Genomic DNA, 17,298 nt, shown 5'->3' on the forward strand with positions numbered 1-17,298 from the left:
CTTTGTTTTATTAAACTAAGGACTCCAGAGTCAGTTTATGAGAAACTTCTGCTGCTACTGATGTGCTCTTCTTACCTCTCTGTCAGGTCTGAGCGCCGGCTCTCCGGCCACCCCTCTGAAGAACAACCAGAAAAAAGAAGATGATGAGGCAGATGCTTCTTTTCGTATTTCCAAACCACTGACACGATCAAAGACAGGTAAAATGTTAACTTTAATACTAGATCAATGTTGCTACATACTGGCAATATTAAAATATTAAACTTCTACCTATATTTTTTTAGTATTTACAAATTTACTACTAATAATCTACTCTAGAAAGATCAGAGTTCTGTGTAACATTAACATATATGACTGATTATTCTGGCCCCTCATTTTCCTGGCAAACTGATTTCTTTTAAAGCAAAATAAATAAATAAAATAAAATAAAAAACAAGTACAAATACTACTTGATCTTAGTGACGAGCCCACAAAATGATGGGAATAAAGCATTTGGTATTAACTGCATTATTAAATTCATGTGTAACACTTTGGATTCAGAATTTTATTTGCTGGTTGACCAGCATGTTTAACATCTAACATACATCATACATGCACAGACGACTAGTATAAAAAGTCCAACTGTCAAGTGTTTAAAAACCTCCCTCATCAACTTTCGTATTCAAGATTACTTCCTTGCAAACAAGCAAAAAAAGGACACACTCACAAGGACACACTCACAAGGACACACTCACAATATGTCACAGTTTCAGCCAGTACATCTTTGGTAATCACCTTGTTGGTGCAAAAATACTAATACAAAGAACAAGGAATAAAAACAGAAAAGTACAAACAAAGAATACTTGATTGAAGGACAGCTATGCCAAGTAGAATACCAGATATACAAGTTTTCCTCAATGGAAAACAGCAACTTGATGTCATGTGAGGTGAGTGAAGCAATAGTTATCTTTAGAATTTATCTGTTGCTCAAAGTTCCCCTGGGTTTTCACCCAGACCCTTCTAAGTTGAACTGGTAAGCGCCTTATACTTTAGATATGTAAATATGAGTCTTTACTGAAAGGTGTAAACACACTGCTCTCTTTCCCAAAAATGAGTATTATAGTCCATACAAAGGTAATAATATATGTCTATGTGAAAGAGCAAATCAAAGTGCCTAAAATCTGCACATTTGCAACTTGTCATTATAGTGGAGCACATAAACTTACGGCTTTTTGCTGCGGAGTTTAAAACTATGCCTGTAGAAAAGGGAGGATAACAAAACACCCTGAACTCATCAAACTTTTCTTTTTTAGATCCTGGTATTTCCAAATTCAGTAATTCCTTTATGAAAAGAGGAGCATCCATTCGTCGGAGTCTGAAAATGGTTACTAAGAAGGATACTGATAAAGTCTCCACTAAGGTCATCTCTGAGGCCTCAGTGGAGGAAGACATGGAAAAGAAAGAGGAGGAGGAGGTTCGTAGAGAAGAGATCGAAGATTGCTACGTACTGCCAAGTATCCCCCTCACACCACTGTCAGGTACAGTCTCCACTACATGTTCACGTTGGTTTAAATTGACTGTGACTTCATATAACACATTTTTGACTGTAACAACATGTAGAAGGCAGAATAGCACCGTGTCTCAAATGTCCCCTAACATGTTTTCTGTGTATACATGCCACGCTGTAGTCTGGATCTGTCTCTTTCCTGTTTGTTTTTGCAACAGACAGAGCCAATGATAAGAGCTTTCTTTGTCATGTAAATAACAGAGGTTCAGTTTATCTGTAGACACAGTTTCAAATCCAGTCTCATAAATGGGACACTGGTTTAGCTGTTAAAAAACAGTGATGGTGGCAGAATAAGTTGATGGATTTAAGAGAATTAAAGTCTCTTTCTTATTTAGGGACTGTATGGAAATGATCGACAAGCTTGTTAACTATTATAATGCTGTAACAAAAGCAACATCAACTTCCTTGCTTCCCTGAAAACCAGGATGCTCTCTTTTACCTGCCCTGCCCCATGGTTCACTATGAAATGCTGTTCCCTACCACTGGCCATCGGCTTGAAAGGCTCGACAAAAGATCCGGTCCTACTGTCCACCTAGAGGCTACACTGCAAAATCCGCAGTGTTAAATTGAAACTAGAAAGTATCTATATGTGTCCACAAAAGTGTTAAATGAACACTTTTCAGTGTTCAATTAACACTTTTGACAGTGTTATATTTCTAACAGCAACCTAGTCAGCGTTAAAGATTAACAGTGACTAACACTGAGCAGTGCTAATTTTCTATCACTGAAAAATAACTGAAAATGCTGGTAATATTTCAGTGTTAGAAAAACAGCACTGCTAATGTTAGTCATTGTTTCAGTCTTTAAGACTGACTAGGTTACTGATAGAAATATAACACTGTCAAAAGTGTTCATGTAACACTAAAAAAGAGTGGATACATATGTCAATTTAACACTGGAGATTTTGCAGTGTAATAAAGATCATGTAAGGTCTTATAAAGCAGCTGTCTGTCAAGCCAGGACTCACTATTACTGTTACTGTACTAATACTCTAATTTGCCAACACCAAAGTCATCCTGGACTGCTGTTCCCCACCATCAACCAACTACTTGATCCACCTCAAGTGCCACTCTGACACAAGTTCCTGGACTCAAAGAAAAAGTTAACTTTATCTATCAGCACCTTTGAGATTTATCCAGGCCTTTATGACTTTAATAACCTCCTACAGTTTAACTATCTGGTATGTGTTATCTGATTTCATGGATAGATAAAGTTAGGTATCATCTGCGTAGGAGTGAAAATGATATTTTAACAATACTGCCTGGGAACGATGTATAAAGTAAACAGATTGAGTCCCAGCACAGAACCCTGTGGAACTCCATAATTAGCCAAACTGGACAAACTGGAGTCTATTAGATATGATTCAGTCGACTGCAGTGCAGTATCTTTAATACCTATGGCATGCTGTAGTCTATCAGACTTCTACAACAAGAACAGAGTCATATAAAAATCAAAACAAAGAAGCAATATAACACAAAGCAAAGCAACATAAGGGCGAAGAGCCTTAAGCACAACCACAAAAGGCAAGGTGATAGGGTAACAGAGAGATAGAGACGAGAAAGACATCATTTAAAGAAACAAAGAGAAAAGAAGTAACGGAAAGAGAGAAAAATGAAGCAAGGGGCACAAGAGACAAAGACATTTCTTTGAATTATATAATTTTTATAATTTCTCAGTAACCTTAAAACCCATTAATCTCATGAAGAACCTTCAAGTCATAATTTTTCACATCAAACGTGTAGAATCAATGATTACCTCCAAAGCACAGCGTAGCTATGGTAATGGCATATTTAGTTAGTAAACATAGCTTACTGTAGATAGCATAACTGACTACTACCTAAAAATGACTTCAGTATATAAACAAAACACTTAATATATTAATTCTCTAAATATATAATAAAATTATTACTTATTCTAAAACACATTGCCTCCAATTTAAGAAAAAAGACTTTAGACATTTAAAATTAATTCAGATATTTCAACATTATTTAATTTCATTGGTATGCATGTGTACCAGGATACTGTACCAGCAGCTGAAATTGCAATTTGCAACAGCCTTCTTTGCTAGCCTATAGCAGGAGACCAGTTCCAACTCACCATCTCCATAAAAGCTGCAGTTAGGTTTTAGTTAGGGTAAAATTAAAGATCTTTGATGTTACTGAGCTTTTACTTTATTAACTTTTGCTGTTTAACTATGATATCCAGTAAAAATGAGCAGTAATCCTATTTTACAAGGATTATACCATAAATCTAAAATTAAATTCTTTGACATCAAGCAGCATCAAGCCAGTGTAACGATGTGACACCTGATGTGATGAATTGTTCTGGATTTACTGTTTCTGAATGAGCTGCAATAAGTCTACTGAAGTTTGGCTTTTTTGCTGCGTTTATGTTGACTGGAGCAGCACTACACCCTGATTTCTACCATTGTGGTTTCATAATGAGACATAACTGATTACAGCTCTGTTAAGCCCTTGGTGATACGATTACTTCTGCTTGCTCACAGTGATGGAGATCAACAAACTGATAGAGACGGGGGAGCTGGAGGAGGCTCACCTGAACCTGCTCGCCCTGCGGCAGGAGTTTCAGCAGCAGCCAGAGTCGTGCTCCGATGGCTCAGCTATGGAGCTGGCCACGAGGGAAAAAGATCTCAACCTCCTCTATGGAACAATGAGGGAAAAGGTCAGCGACATAGTGTGCAACTCCAACCCTCTCTCCGACAAAAACAAGAAGCTGCTGCTCCAAATGGCCCGGGTCATCCAGGAGGAAGAGAAGAGAGCAAGAGAACCAGGAGGCCTGAAAGACAGCTGGATGGATGCTTGGAGGGAATCGGTTAGTGCGGGTGTGCAGGTGAAGGTGCAGAGTGTTCACTTGGACAGAGTAGAGCAGAACTCCGCCTGGTTAGCTGTTCACTTGGGTCTGTTGGGTAAAGTCATTGTGGAGGACTTGGAGAATGTGAAGCAGGAACTGCGGTGGTCCTACCCACCCAGTTTTAAAGTCTTCAGCACCTATGTGAGAGGTTATAACAGAGTCGTTGCACAGCACCTGAAGAAGCTGGAGCAGCAGGTGACGGAGCTGAAGGATTTCTATGGTCTGCTGGACTGGATCATCAACAAGTACAAGAGGTGAGTGAGTAGATTGTTCAAATAGGGTTGTTGTTTTTCCTCAAGGACACCTCTCAAAGGAATTTCCTATTCAGCCAAAACAGTATATAAATAGATGGAGACAAAAATGAAATGAACTCTTGTGCATTATATTTCACTTTTTAGAATGATGTTAAACAGTATTTACTATTTATTGTGGTGTGATCACAAAAACTGGCATGTAGTTACTTATTGTAATGTAGTTTTGTAACGTAATTTCTAACTGATGCTGTACAGCTTTAAAAGCGTTCAGTCGTCTTTGTCTAACATGACATTTGTCATTAGCCTTGCAAACATAGTTTGTTGAAAGCAGCTACAAAATTGAGTAACCTATAAACAGTCATTGTGCATCATTTTAGCCAGTCACACATTGCACTGTTGACAGACTGTACTCTGCCAAGATTTTATTTTGGTAGCATTTGTGTGTCATTTTTACTGTACTTACTTACTTACTGCGACCATGTTAACGATCCATTAAAATTTGGCTGTACATCTACCTTCAAAGTCAACTATTGGTGGAAAATTGACAAAGAGCCTTAAAATGTAAAAACTATGATCTTACATGTATATGTATTGTCAAATATAGAAAATGTATAAAGATTTTAAATATCATGTCACATTTGACCTCTGACCTCTCCTTTAAGGCCAATTGATAGGCCAAAGTGATAATAATGCTATATAGAGTTATTTAAAACTATGTTTTCTTTTTATTATTAAATAAAAAAAAACCTTAAAGTCATTGTTTCAATAAAGCTCTAGATCTGTTGTTGAAAAAGGACAAGCAGCAAAAGTGGTCAGATGATGGGCACATTTCCTGTCATGGTTCTCTGTGTGGCAGGCAGTGATTGGACCCAAACACAGGACTCTCAGATGGTATTTTTAACTTAAAGGCAGCAGCTTTTATTTGCAAAACAAACTGAAAACTGAAAAAAAAATGTAAACTCAAACTAGGATGACTGACCTAAACTGAGAGTTCATGGCACGGCATGACATAACCTGACTTGACTAAGAACTCTAAATAGCACTGAAACCAATAGACTAGAAATGATAACTAATGAATTCAAAAGACTATATAATAATTCAAAATACAAAACACTGGGTCATCGACCCAGGACCGTGACATATCCAGTAAGTGCACAACCCATACTACCACAAGTGAAAAGAGCTTTTTTTAAAAATATGTTACATATTAACATGCTTTTTTATTTCATGATTGCAGCCAGTAAAAAAAATCACCAGCATTGTGTTTCCTCAGGTTTGAAACCTAGAAAACTGTGAAAAACTTGTGGTGTTGCATCTGAAAGCTGTGGGTGTTTGTTGGGCAGTGAAGGTCAGGAAAGCTCAGCTCTACAAGTCTCCATATTTCAGTAACTCTGCCTCTGCTGCTGTGATTTAGGCTATTCTTTATAGTTTTTTATGAATCTCCCATCATTACGTTAGTGTGGTGAAGAGAATAAGTGAAGTCAGGTGTTTTTTGGAATATACACAGAATACAGAACATGTATTCTGCATTTTGGAAAACATACTTTATCAGGGAGGAACGAGAGACAGATGATATGCAATAAACTCCTCAGTCGGATTCTTTGAAGGCTTGATGTGTTATGCAAACATTATAAAAGGGAAAAGTATGTCTGCATGTCCTCCTGCAGCTTTTTATCATCTCAGATTTACAGGGGAAACGCACCTAAAATCACATCTTCACTGTCCACATAAAAATGTGTTCACACATGGTGCAGACAGCCGTTTTAATAATACCCAACACAAAAGCAGGACTGCAGCTCCACAGTGAGCGTGAGTGAGGTAGGCAGTGCTGACATTATTTGTTGAATCAGGGCATGGGAAACATAAAAAACTGTGCTCAGAACAACATTTGGGAGACCAAAAATAAACAGCTGATATGATAAAAAGAAGCACAACACTCTCGAGGCCAAAATGGGAAAAATAAAATCAGGTCACGACCACATTTTTCACAGATTATGTAAAATAGGATCCTCTTCATAAAGCATATCGCGCACAGACCATAATGTAACATGGTGTTCATAAAGCAAATACACTCATTTAATATTGTATTACAGTGTGCAAAGGACTACTGTATGTATTTAATTGGATTTTATTTGAGATTTTTTTAAACATTTTATTTTCAGTTTCCTTCATACAACATCACAGGTAGGAAAATGTATTTTGGCCGATCATAGTAACAAAATGTAGTGAACTGCATCTTGTTTCACTCCAACAGTGAGAGGATCATGGGAAGTCTGTCTCTGCAGCCAGACATCCAAGATGAAAGCACTGATCTGCAGCTTGAGGAGAACTTCCTGAAACAAGTGAAAGAGAAGTACTGCAGGAGAATGCAGGTGAGGCGCTCACACTGAGCTCACAACATACAGAGTTTTAAATGTGTTTCTTGTTGGAATTTCTTCCACAGATGAAATTTTAGTCTTTCATATTGTTATTCTTTGTGTAATTATGAGAATGAGTTGAATCAAAAGACCATTGAGATATTATGAAGCACACACTTCACTACTATATGTCTTTATTATGCCTCACTTTAAGAATAATGTCACGTTAAAAGATCTGCTAACTGGTTTTGTGACTTTCATGACCTAAACTGAGCTGACTTGACATGACTCAATTGTGTATAATTGATTCATTGGTTTGTGGATTACCATTTGTGTTTGCTTTAGCTGTCTTGGCTTTTATGACCTGGGTAGAACTTCTGAAGGGTTTGGGTGGATGTGTGGATAGATGGATGGATTGGTGGATGAATGGATAACCATGGAAAGAGAGGTTAGGTTGAAAGCGAATGCTAGCTAGCTGGGTTAGCATAGTGAGCCCGTACACACAGACTCAGATACCAAATTATCAATTACGTAGATATAGATAATTAGTGCTAGCATATACATTCAGCAAGATAGTACACTGAGAAAAAAAACACATAAAATCCACCACACTCACAAACCAGTGTGTGATGTCACAGTAGCTAAGTCGCCATCAAGTGGTTATTTATAGAAATGCAGTTTTTGCTAAATGGCTTGCATATGTGAAGGAACACAAGGTGTCTGTCGCTAGGTATTTTCTGCTGTTGTTTTCTTCTAAAATTGAATAATTTTGGGGGAATATGCATTAAAAGTCTAAATATTTAAAGAGAGATTGTTTTGAAGAAATGCAACAGAGTGCTATCAATCTGTCTACATGCCAGATAGCCTCTCAGTAATGATGGGATAAGTTGCAGTAAACCTCCAACATTCAATCAGATTAGAAGTTTAGTGATTAACTTAGTTACATGATGTCAGTGACTACAGGCCAGAGGTTTGTTTGGTTTTATTGCTTTCACATTCATGCCATAAAACACATTTACAGTTTGAGCACACTGATGTTGAACCAGCTACAATCTTGCCTTTAGAATAACATCAGGTCATGTGACTTTTTAATGTGACAGAGGTCACTAACACTCATGGTAACAACCTCCCAGAGAATAAAGACCTCAGTCTGCAGCTCTGTTTCAGGAGTATTGGAGAAAGCATATCCTCTGATAATTAACCCATCTACACAGTGGAGATGTCAATCATCTGTGATGTAGTTGCAAATCTTCAGTTCACAGTCTGATGCACAGTACTGTTAAACTTCCAGTTAAAGACACGTAAAACAATAAAACCTTGGTAGGAATCAAGCAGTTTCTTCAACAGATTGTTTAAAATCATTATCCAAGTTGCTGTAATCACAACTTAGTCACATAACCAAAACATGAGTATACAAAATAGTACAACGAAAGCCTTTCATTTATTTTCTCGAAGTGCGTCAAACCCATTGACATGGTAATAAAACAAGATCACAGATAACTGAGCACATTATCAGTGTAAGGTTGTTTTTTACCAGTGCTTGTTATTTATGTTACTGAAAAAACATATTCCTTGCTTATTGTATTTAACAGTTATTTTTTTTACTAGTGAAAAACACAAAGATACTCACTGTACTTGCATATAAGAAAAGAAAATACTCAAAGCATCAGTTTTGAGTGGTTACACCCAGCAAATGTTTGACTAATGGTTTCATTTCTGATATAGTTCTCAGAAGAGATGTTGCCACGAGTTGCTGAAACAGCTGTTTTGCTGGCACTTTAATGCTGACTTCCACTCTGCTTGGCTCTTCCTGCAGGAGGAACTAAGGATGATACAGGGCAGAGTCATTGAACTTGAAAATGAAGAGGTGTGGAAGGATGGCAAGGCTCCTAAAAAGGAGGACAACTTCCCCATTTCTTCATTTCCCATTGACATCCTAACGGTACTTATTGAAATATCACCTAATGCACATAATGGGTACATGCTAAACACATCAAACCCATCAGATACAGATAAAATCTCACATTTATTTATTTAAATTAGTGAAGATTTCTTTGCCAACAGATTTTTTTGTAATCCTCCAGGTTGCAATGTAGGGTTTTCACCATAGGGTGGCAGCACATAACTTCTGTTTCCTTACACTGCGTACCAGCTCTGTTTTTTCTCAACAGAGCGTGAAATCATTTGTTTTAAACTCCATCAAACTTGATGCTCAGCTGGAAAAGAAAGTGGTTTCTTCCTGCCTCGAGGAGTTGAAACAGTTCCCGAATGGGTATGGCAACACAGAGACAACACATCTATCTATCCATGTAGACATTTAACAGGCCACGTTACCACAGGAATCTCAGTGGAAAACTTTCACTCCACCCTCCTGGAAGCAAGCTGATTTTACTCTTATCTTAGTGGCTTCGAAATAAACTCCAGATTACAATTTCTTATGATGGCGTGTTGAAATCTGAGAATTAATTTTTGTGACTGAGCACAGGCATTAAAGTGAGTCACAAATATATAGATGGTTTTCTGTCTGATTACCGTGACATGTAGTGCAGATGTTGTGTAAATCCATGTCTTTGATCAGTGGTGGCATTTTCAATCATTCTGTTAGAGTTTTTCTGGAGCTTTGGTCGCTTTTCTGACTCTTCTCATTAAAATGAAAAGTACCATGAAAATTCAAAACTCTTCATTTCTTTGGAAGTGAACAAAGTTCCAAATTCAGCAAGGGATCAACCACTTATTTCATCCACTGTACACATGGCGAGGGTGGGATCAAAAGTATTATGGCCACAACAAGAGAACAGCGAAAACAACTGGATTAAAATAACTTGTGATAAAGAACTGAGATGAGGAAGAGGAAAGCATCCACCTAAAAAAACAAACAAATGAAAAATCAGGAGGCTGACCTTTTTGCAGTGATCAGACAGTAATGTTATGTTATGTTATGTTATGTTATGTTATGTTATGTTATGTTGAGCAATGCAAGAATATTCCCCTCGATTGGTCAGACAATCCTCTGAGGATCATGTGTTTGTCCCCATCCCACACAGTGTGTATAAGCAATCTCCCTCCTCCATCTTCCCCTGCAAACATTCTACCAAAAATATAGCAGAAAAGAAACAAAACATAATCAAAATAAAGGATTATACACCAGAATTAATCAGTGAAAAGGAAATAACAAGACTCCCACACAAAACTTGGGAAACCATTTTGTTAGGAGATGACTTGTGCACATGTGCTGTGATGCTGAAACAGAAAAGATCTTTTATTTACTTGGAGCTGCGAAGCTGATGGAAAACTTTCTGCATCGTGCAGCTATGACTTTTCAGCCTTTCTGCAAATCCCCCTAGTGTATTTATGATTAATAAATAACCTTTCTTTGCACTTTTGCACATTTTAACAACACTTCTTATGCATTCATTATTTTAAACATCACTTTTTCCTGTTATCTTTCCATCCCCCTTGGAGGGTTTCTGTTTCCTATAAAGTCTGTAACTTTGCTTTTTAACAAAATGTCACAAAATGTTATTTTTTTAAACCCCTGTGATTTATCTTTAACTCTGTCCGCCTCATATTTTGACTGAAGCTTCTTCTTTCCTCTGCAGGTTTGAAAAAGCGTTCAGCCAGCATTGCACCTCTCACCAGCCTTTGTGGACAGAGTATCGCATTACATACATTAACAGCTTTGCTTCTTTAAAGTAAGTCACGTGACTTCTTGAAAACATCCACGAATGCCCTGCCAGAGTTAGCATGTCGTGACACGGTTGTCTCCACATTTCCCCCCCCCCCCCCCAATAAATCTGTCAGCACATTCATCTCGTGTGGATTTAGAGACAGGATGGATTTATGAGCAATTTTAATTTAAAAGAAAATGTACTAGGGTGCTATTTAGTCCCGATTTTTTGATTAAAAAAAGCATGCAAAATCAAAGAGAATGAAAGGTATATTACCTAAAGTCAGAAAAGCATTACAATTTATCTCAAGAAAACCAAAAGTGTGACAAACATGACTGCCAGTAGGTTCTGAATATGTATTATCCATCCTCTGAAAACAATATGTGTATTGCTCATTGTAACAAAGCTGTTTAATGTTTAGAGCTATAACAGAGAATCTATTCTGTCATTCTCTTTATTCAAGTTTTTGAAATGAATCAAAAAATCGAATGTAGAAAGCAGACTTGAGCGGAAGTTCATGGTTGTCTTTTGCTTGGATGAGTCATCTCGCAGATATTCAGCTCTGACATATGTCTGCCAGGACAGTAATTCTGTTGTGCGCCACGACTGCTGAGTCTCACAAGTGTGGGAGTTCTTTGGATGGGACAGCAGAGGCTTTTATATGCCAGAGCAAAAAGAGATCCACTCAGACATAAATACAAGCCATAGAGAGCACGTGATTTCAGAGAAGCAGGGCTCTGAATGTGAAACGCTGCTGTGGTATAATCGGGAGAAAGAGAAAGTACTGCGGGCACACCAGCTGCTTCTGTCACTCGCTGTGCTGGTTATTTAAGGGATATTTAATCAAGGTTCTAACACTTTATATTTATAGCTGCAGGTTAAACCTAGAGCCTATCCTAGCTTCCATAGGGCACGATGTGGGGTATACCCTGGACAGATTGGCTATATGTTCAGGGCGTATTTTCATGCTTAGTTTAGTTTTTGCTGTCATTTTGGTTAGCTGGGCTTTGCTTGATTTAATTACTGTTATCTCTTTTGTTGCTGATCCTGCTGTGTTCATGTTTCTCCTGTCACTGCCTGTTTCTTTCCATATATGTACATGGAAGGACTGGGAAGGGAAATAGATGTAGTGCTAAAGTCTGTCTGGGAAATCTCATCAGACCTTTTGTTATGTTTAAACTAGGAAAGCCCTTCAGTATTCCTGTTTGAAAGCTTGATTCAGTGCACACACTTTTCCTGCCCGTAGTGCCAGGGAAAACAAAAGGAAGTCTAGAAATATGCAAGGAACTGGAGACACATTAAGGGAAAAAACACACTGTGTCTGCCTTTGATAAAGTTAATTAAAAAAACAAAACAAAAAAAATAATTCAGCTCCACTGTATTGAGTTTTCTGCAGGAAGTTTAGGAGATGGCTTAATCAAAATGCCTAAACAGGCTAAAACAACAGTGAATAGCAGTGATAAAAAGACCTGATAGGACCACATTCAACATGTTACTGAAATAAAAGCATATGTCATATTGGCAGAGGTGTCCTCATTCTGCAGAGAATTCAGATCCTGGTGATATATAGAGTCTGTAAAAAAAGGAGGTTAGGATGAATGGCAAAAACCCCCCAAAAAAAACACAGACGGTAGAACCAAAGCCTGATCACACAATGGCTCCCTGGGCTTTCACATCATTATCATCATTGTAACCATGATTGTTGTCACCGTGCTGATGCCTTAGATGCATCGAGTAAAAATTTCAGATGAGTTTAAATCTCACTGAGGTCGAAATCGAGGTCATAGTTTTCTGGGAATCTTGTAAATCCAAAGAATGACATCACCTGGGATGTTCACACTTACAGATACATCTGTTAGGAAGCTGAGGGGGTAGCAACTCTGTAGATAACCCTCTCAGGACACGCTGACTCTTGCAGAGTATTAAACAGGGAATGGGAAAAATAAAAAACTAAATATAAATAAAAATACACCAACCCTACCCTGTAAAAACATACGAGTTATTTAAATGAATTGAGATGTGAAGTGTGAAGAGAAATATATCTCACGGTTTGCCCCAAAGTGCTTCATTAAAAAACAAAAAGTGTAGAAAAATCGATTAAAAAACTGTAATTTTGAAAACACGTGTAACTTGTAGGTAGTATAAGACAGAAATAAACATGCAACATACTCAAGTAATTACTTAAAATTGATGTAAGCAAATGAGATGTGCTTCACCAGACTCACCAGTGCAGTTCTGATTGAAAATGTGGCAATATTATCACCATGCAACCTCCTGATGATCAAGTTTTTTTATTTGTTGTTGTTTTTTCCTGCAGGAAACACATGGAGGAGTACAAAGAAACCTGTGAAGATGGGGTGAACGGCTTTCAAAAAGCGGTAGATAGTTTGATTGACAAGCTTATGCAAGACCTGGAGGATCAGTTTAAAGAAGATGTCGAGGTACGGCAATCTAGTGAATCATATGTTGTACAGGATATAAAACTGAGGAAAGGGAATCTTCCCATTTAACTTTTTTTGTTATTTCCTTCCTCTTTGGAGCTACAGTAAAACAGGCCACCCAAACACATGAGATATCAACAAAAAGCCTAGAATCTCCTCTATTAAGTACATCAGGACTTAGTAGAATATCTCACATAAGAAAAGAAAATAACAGATGTCCATTACAGAGGACTGGTTCTCAAGAGGATATGAGGTGAAATCCCTGTTCTGGTCCTCACTGATTCATTTCGTCACAGGGACAAACATTTTCTTTTGTGGTTTCTAAAAGAGGAATTAAAAAGGGGATCCTCCTTTCTTGCAGTAATAGTCGAAAGCACTTAGGGAAAATTCACAGAGGATGACATAAAGGGCCAAACAGAGCAGCAGACAACACGCCAAGTTGCACCAATATTTGGACAAAAGGATGAAGATGGTAACTTATCAGCTAGTTAAATGCTAGTTATTTAGCAAAGTGTATCTGTGGCTGCACGAAGGAGGAAAACCGGTAACTAAATGGTGCAGACAGCGCCACCTGGGGAGGGAGTTACACCCCAGGAGAGATTACAGTAACCAGTGCAAACGTTGTGGGCACACAGGCTCATTACTAACGAGCAGAGACGCGGCAAATCGATTTCATAGAACAAAGTTTAGACAAAACTACAAATATACACCTGCAGAAAAGAAAACAGCAACTTTAGCAGCAGGGCTGGCAATACCGAACCATTAATTAAGACACTTTATTAACAAACATTAGTTAAAAGAACAAGGTTCAATACCAGCCAACACAACAGCAACAAAGCAACAATGAGGCTACGGGAACACAGCAGCAGTGTGCAGGCCTGGAACAACAGAATGAACCACCCTTTAACAGTTACACAGCTTAAACAATTGCCAGGGGAAATGAATCCAATATATAATACTTAAAGACAGCCTGTGAATAACAGGAATGAGTGCACATTGCCAGGGACCAGGAGGAGGCCACAGCTGCTTCTTATAACCGGCCTCTGATTAACCCCTAAGAGAGGGGTGAATGTTCATGCTGCGTTTGCTGACACCATGCATGAACCAAACATCTCCTACCAAATCTAACCAACTGCATACTTATTATTCACAACTATACTAGATGCTATGAGTGTTTAGACCAAAAACGTTTGGTATTGTGGAAAGTTTTAGTATATTCAAAGACACAAACACATGCAGAATGACCGCCTAAGTAAGCGTAAGAGTGCTTTCCTAAAACTTTTCTCCAGATGTTATGTCTTTAAAGTGGGAAGTAACATTCAAAGTCTCGAAACATTCAAAGATACAAGGAAGTATGATATAAGCTAAATCCAGATGTTTGGCTTACATGCTGTTCAGTTCTACAGTTGTACCATTCTAATCAGCTTGGAAGTCAATATCTGGTATGATTGCTGTTATTTTCAACACAGCCTGAACTCTCACTCTCACTGTTAGCCTTTAAAAAGTCTTCAGGAATAGTTTTACAGACTTCTTGAACAATACTTAAATGCTCTTTAAGATGTTGACTTATCTTTGGTATTTTTTAACTAAAACTAAAGTGCAGACAGTTGCCTTTTTGTGTCCCTTTCTAAGTTGTTTGTTACGTGTAGCCACAACCATGGTTCATTCTATGAGTTAGGTTTCTTTTTTATGCTTGAATGATTCATAGGTCAGTGTTAAGAGGCTCGAGGACTGGACTGAAAATGAGGGAAAACACAGATAATGGCCAAAGAAAAAGACTTTCTGAAAGCGTGGAGAAATATTACTTAATACTAGTCTGGCTCCTTCAAAACAAAATTTTGGACTTTTGCACATTACTTTGTCTGCGAAGGTTCTCAGTCATCCAGGTCATCGTAGTCTAAGGAGCTTGGAAAGAAAAGCGTCGGGACTTTTTAAAGTTGCTTGAAGATGTTCCACCTCTCATCCGAGAAGCTTCTTCAGTTCTAGGGTCAAATGGTGGAGAGTCCCAGATGGTCGCTCACAGTGGGCATAAATGGCCTCTTTTACTCGTCTTTCAAACCATCTGTCCTCTCTTTCCAAAATATGAACATTGGCATCCTTGAAAGAGTGACCTTTGTCCTTTGAGGATTCCATCTGCCCACAGAAAATCACATGGTATGCTGGGGTTAGGTTTCACAATGAGCTCATCCGAAACCTTGGCTGATTGTGACCTACACATGAGCCACACCTTGGCTCGTGTGATTAGTTAGTGGATCATTACGGGGTCCATCATCCTCTTGGGGGGACACTTCCTTAGGGCTTAAATCTTGGACTCTCCACCATTTGACCCTAGAACTGAAGAAGCTTCTCAGATGAGAGGTGAAACGTCTTCAAGCAACTTAAAGAAGTCCAGACGCTTTTCTTTCCAAGCTCCTTAGATTGCTCCTTAGATTTAGATTTTGTGATGAAGATAAATACGCATATAAGTAGGCTTTGAGAGGAGGTAGTTCCATTAACTGCTTCTCATTCAATATATTCCTTTTAATATGAGGTTTGAGGTTTGTTTGTTTGTTTACTTTTAGCCTATTTAGTAGAATAATCAGGTGTTAACTTGAAGTGTGACTTTTTATAATCTGTTGTGAGTAAACCCTCAAAGGCATTATGTGATTAATGGCTGTGTTATTTGTTATTTTTCCAGTCTTACTTAAGGAGAATGATGACAAGGAAATGGCTCACCAACGATGAAGACTTTGATCAACTCTACAGCCGGACAAAGCTGCTTTCCCAGCAATGCAGTCTCATGATGCCACCACAAGCCAAGGTGAGAAGGAGGAGATGGCCTGGAAAAAAGTCAACAGGGGCAGTCCAGAGTTGACCAACTACTTTCTAAAACTTAACAGCCAAATGTTTTTACTTACAGTACAGGAAAGGCCCGCCGCTTGGAATAAAGACAGGTTGCCTGCCAAAGTAAAGTCCCTTGCTAAGGCTAAGGATTTTCTGGCATTTGTCCCAGTCTGATTAGACAGTTACCATGAAGGGAATTACCTTCAACAGAATTTCTTATGATAATTATGGTTTTATTTGTAGGGTTTAGTGATTTAAATAGGAACAAAAGATGCAGAATATCATCTAATATCTATTGTACTTAGAAGGTTATTTAATGCTTACTATGAAATCGGGAAGTCCTGTTTATTTTAGATCGATTGTCTCGGAAGTTCCAGTTAATACATTTTGCTGTCCCATTGTTTTTCTCCGGATGCTGCAAGAGCAAAAAAAAAAAAAAAACTGTGAGTGTCATGAATCCTAACAGGAAAGAGTGAATAGGTAGATTAAAAGGTGTCAGTTCAGATGAATTGAACCCTGGTGGTCACGATGCATTATCACCTCCAAACGAACATTTCCCGTTTTTTGCGTCCATCCTGTTATGCCGCTACCTAACTCCCTCTTTCTGTGTGTGTGTATGTGTGACTGTTACCCTGGAGACAGGCGTTTGCAAGCAAACTGCACTACCATGTGGTGATAGAATACATCGGTCAGCTGATGAAGAGTAACTACTCGTGCAAAAATCGGAAACACGAGAAGGCCGCGACCAAGATCCGTCATCAGTGGAATAAACTCAGTGATCTATTTGAGGACATGGTAATTAAGTCATCACTTCCCTATCAACACTAGAAGCAAATAAAAAGTAAAATACAAATTAATTGCTGTAGGTATTTTTAAGTACATGTCATGATTCAGTAAACCTTCAAACTACTTTGAATTTTAAACAGGTTTAAGATAAGATAAGATAAGATAACCTTTATTAGTCCCACACGTGGGAAATTTGTTTTGTCACAGCAGGAAGTGGACAGTGCAAAAGTTATGAAGCAAAAATTAGAATACAATAAGAATAAATACAGTACACAACTGTACAGAATAGAATAGAATAAAATACTATATACAGTAGAATAAAATAGAATAAAATATACAATAAGATAAAAATAGAATACAAATGCTTTATACAACTGAGTAAAAATACAACGATTCCAGAAAAGATTATTGCACATTAGTGTTATTGCACATTTGTGGATGTGTGTGTTTAATGTTTAAACACACACATCCACATGTGTGTGTTTAATGTGTTTAATGAACAGGTGGAATGTTTCTAATTATTTTTAGCCAAGTAATCTAAACACTTTTAACCTC

General features: G+C 37.9%; 1 protein-coding gene across 2 annotated transcripts in view; it reads left to right on the forward strand.

Moving 5' to 3' along the window:
• exoc3l4 (exocyst complex component 3-like 4) overlaps positions 1-17,298 on the forward strand; it is a 34,810-nt gene that overhangs the window by 4,316 nt on the left and 13,196 nt on the right. For both annotated transcript variants that reach the window (XR_014871090.1, XM_085142750.1), the window contains exons 3-12: positions 87-197; positions 1,290-1,514; positions 4,050-4,668; positions 6,923-7,040; positions 8,842-8,967; positions 9,197-9,297; positions 10,625-10,717; positions 13,011-13,134; positions 15,812-15,934; positions 16,600-16,752. Coding sequence is in view for 1 of the 2 variants with exons in the window: in XM_085142750.1 (XP_084998876.1) it covers positions 87-197; positions 1,290-1,514; positions 4,050-4,668; positions 6,923-7,040; positions 8,842-8,967; positions 9,197-9,297; positions 10,625-10,717; positions 13,011-13,134; positions 15,812-15,934; positions 16,600-16,752 (1,793 nt within the window). In the remaining variant the exon portion in view is untranslated. The remainder of the gene's footprint in view (positions 1-86; positions 198-1,289; positions 1,515-4,049; positions 4,669-6,922; positions 7,041-8,841; positions 8,968-9,196; positions 9,298-10,624; positions 10,718-13,010; positions 13,135-15,811; positions 15,935-16,599; positions 16,753-17,298) is intronic.

The sequence above is a fragment of the Neolamprologus multifasciatus genome, chromosome 19 (genome assembly GCF_963576455.1).
Source record: "Neolamprologus multifasciatus chromosome 19, fNeoMul1.2, whole genome shotgun sequence".
Lineage (NCBI taxonomy): Eukaryota > Metazoa > Chordata > Actinopteri > Cichliformes > Cichlidae > Neolamprologus > Neolamprologus multifasciatus.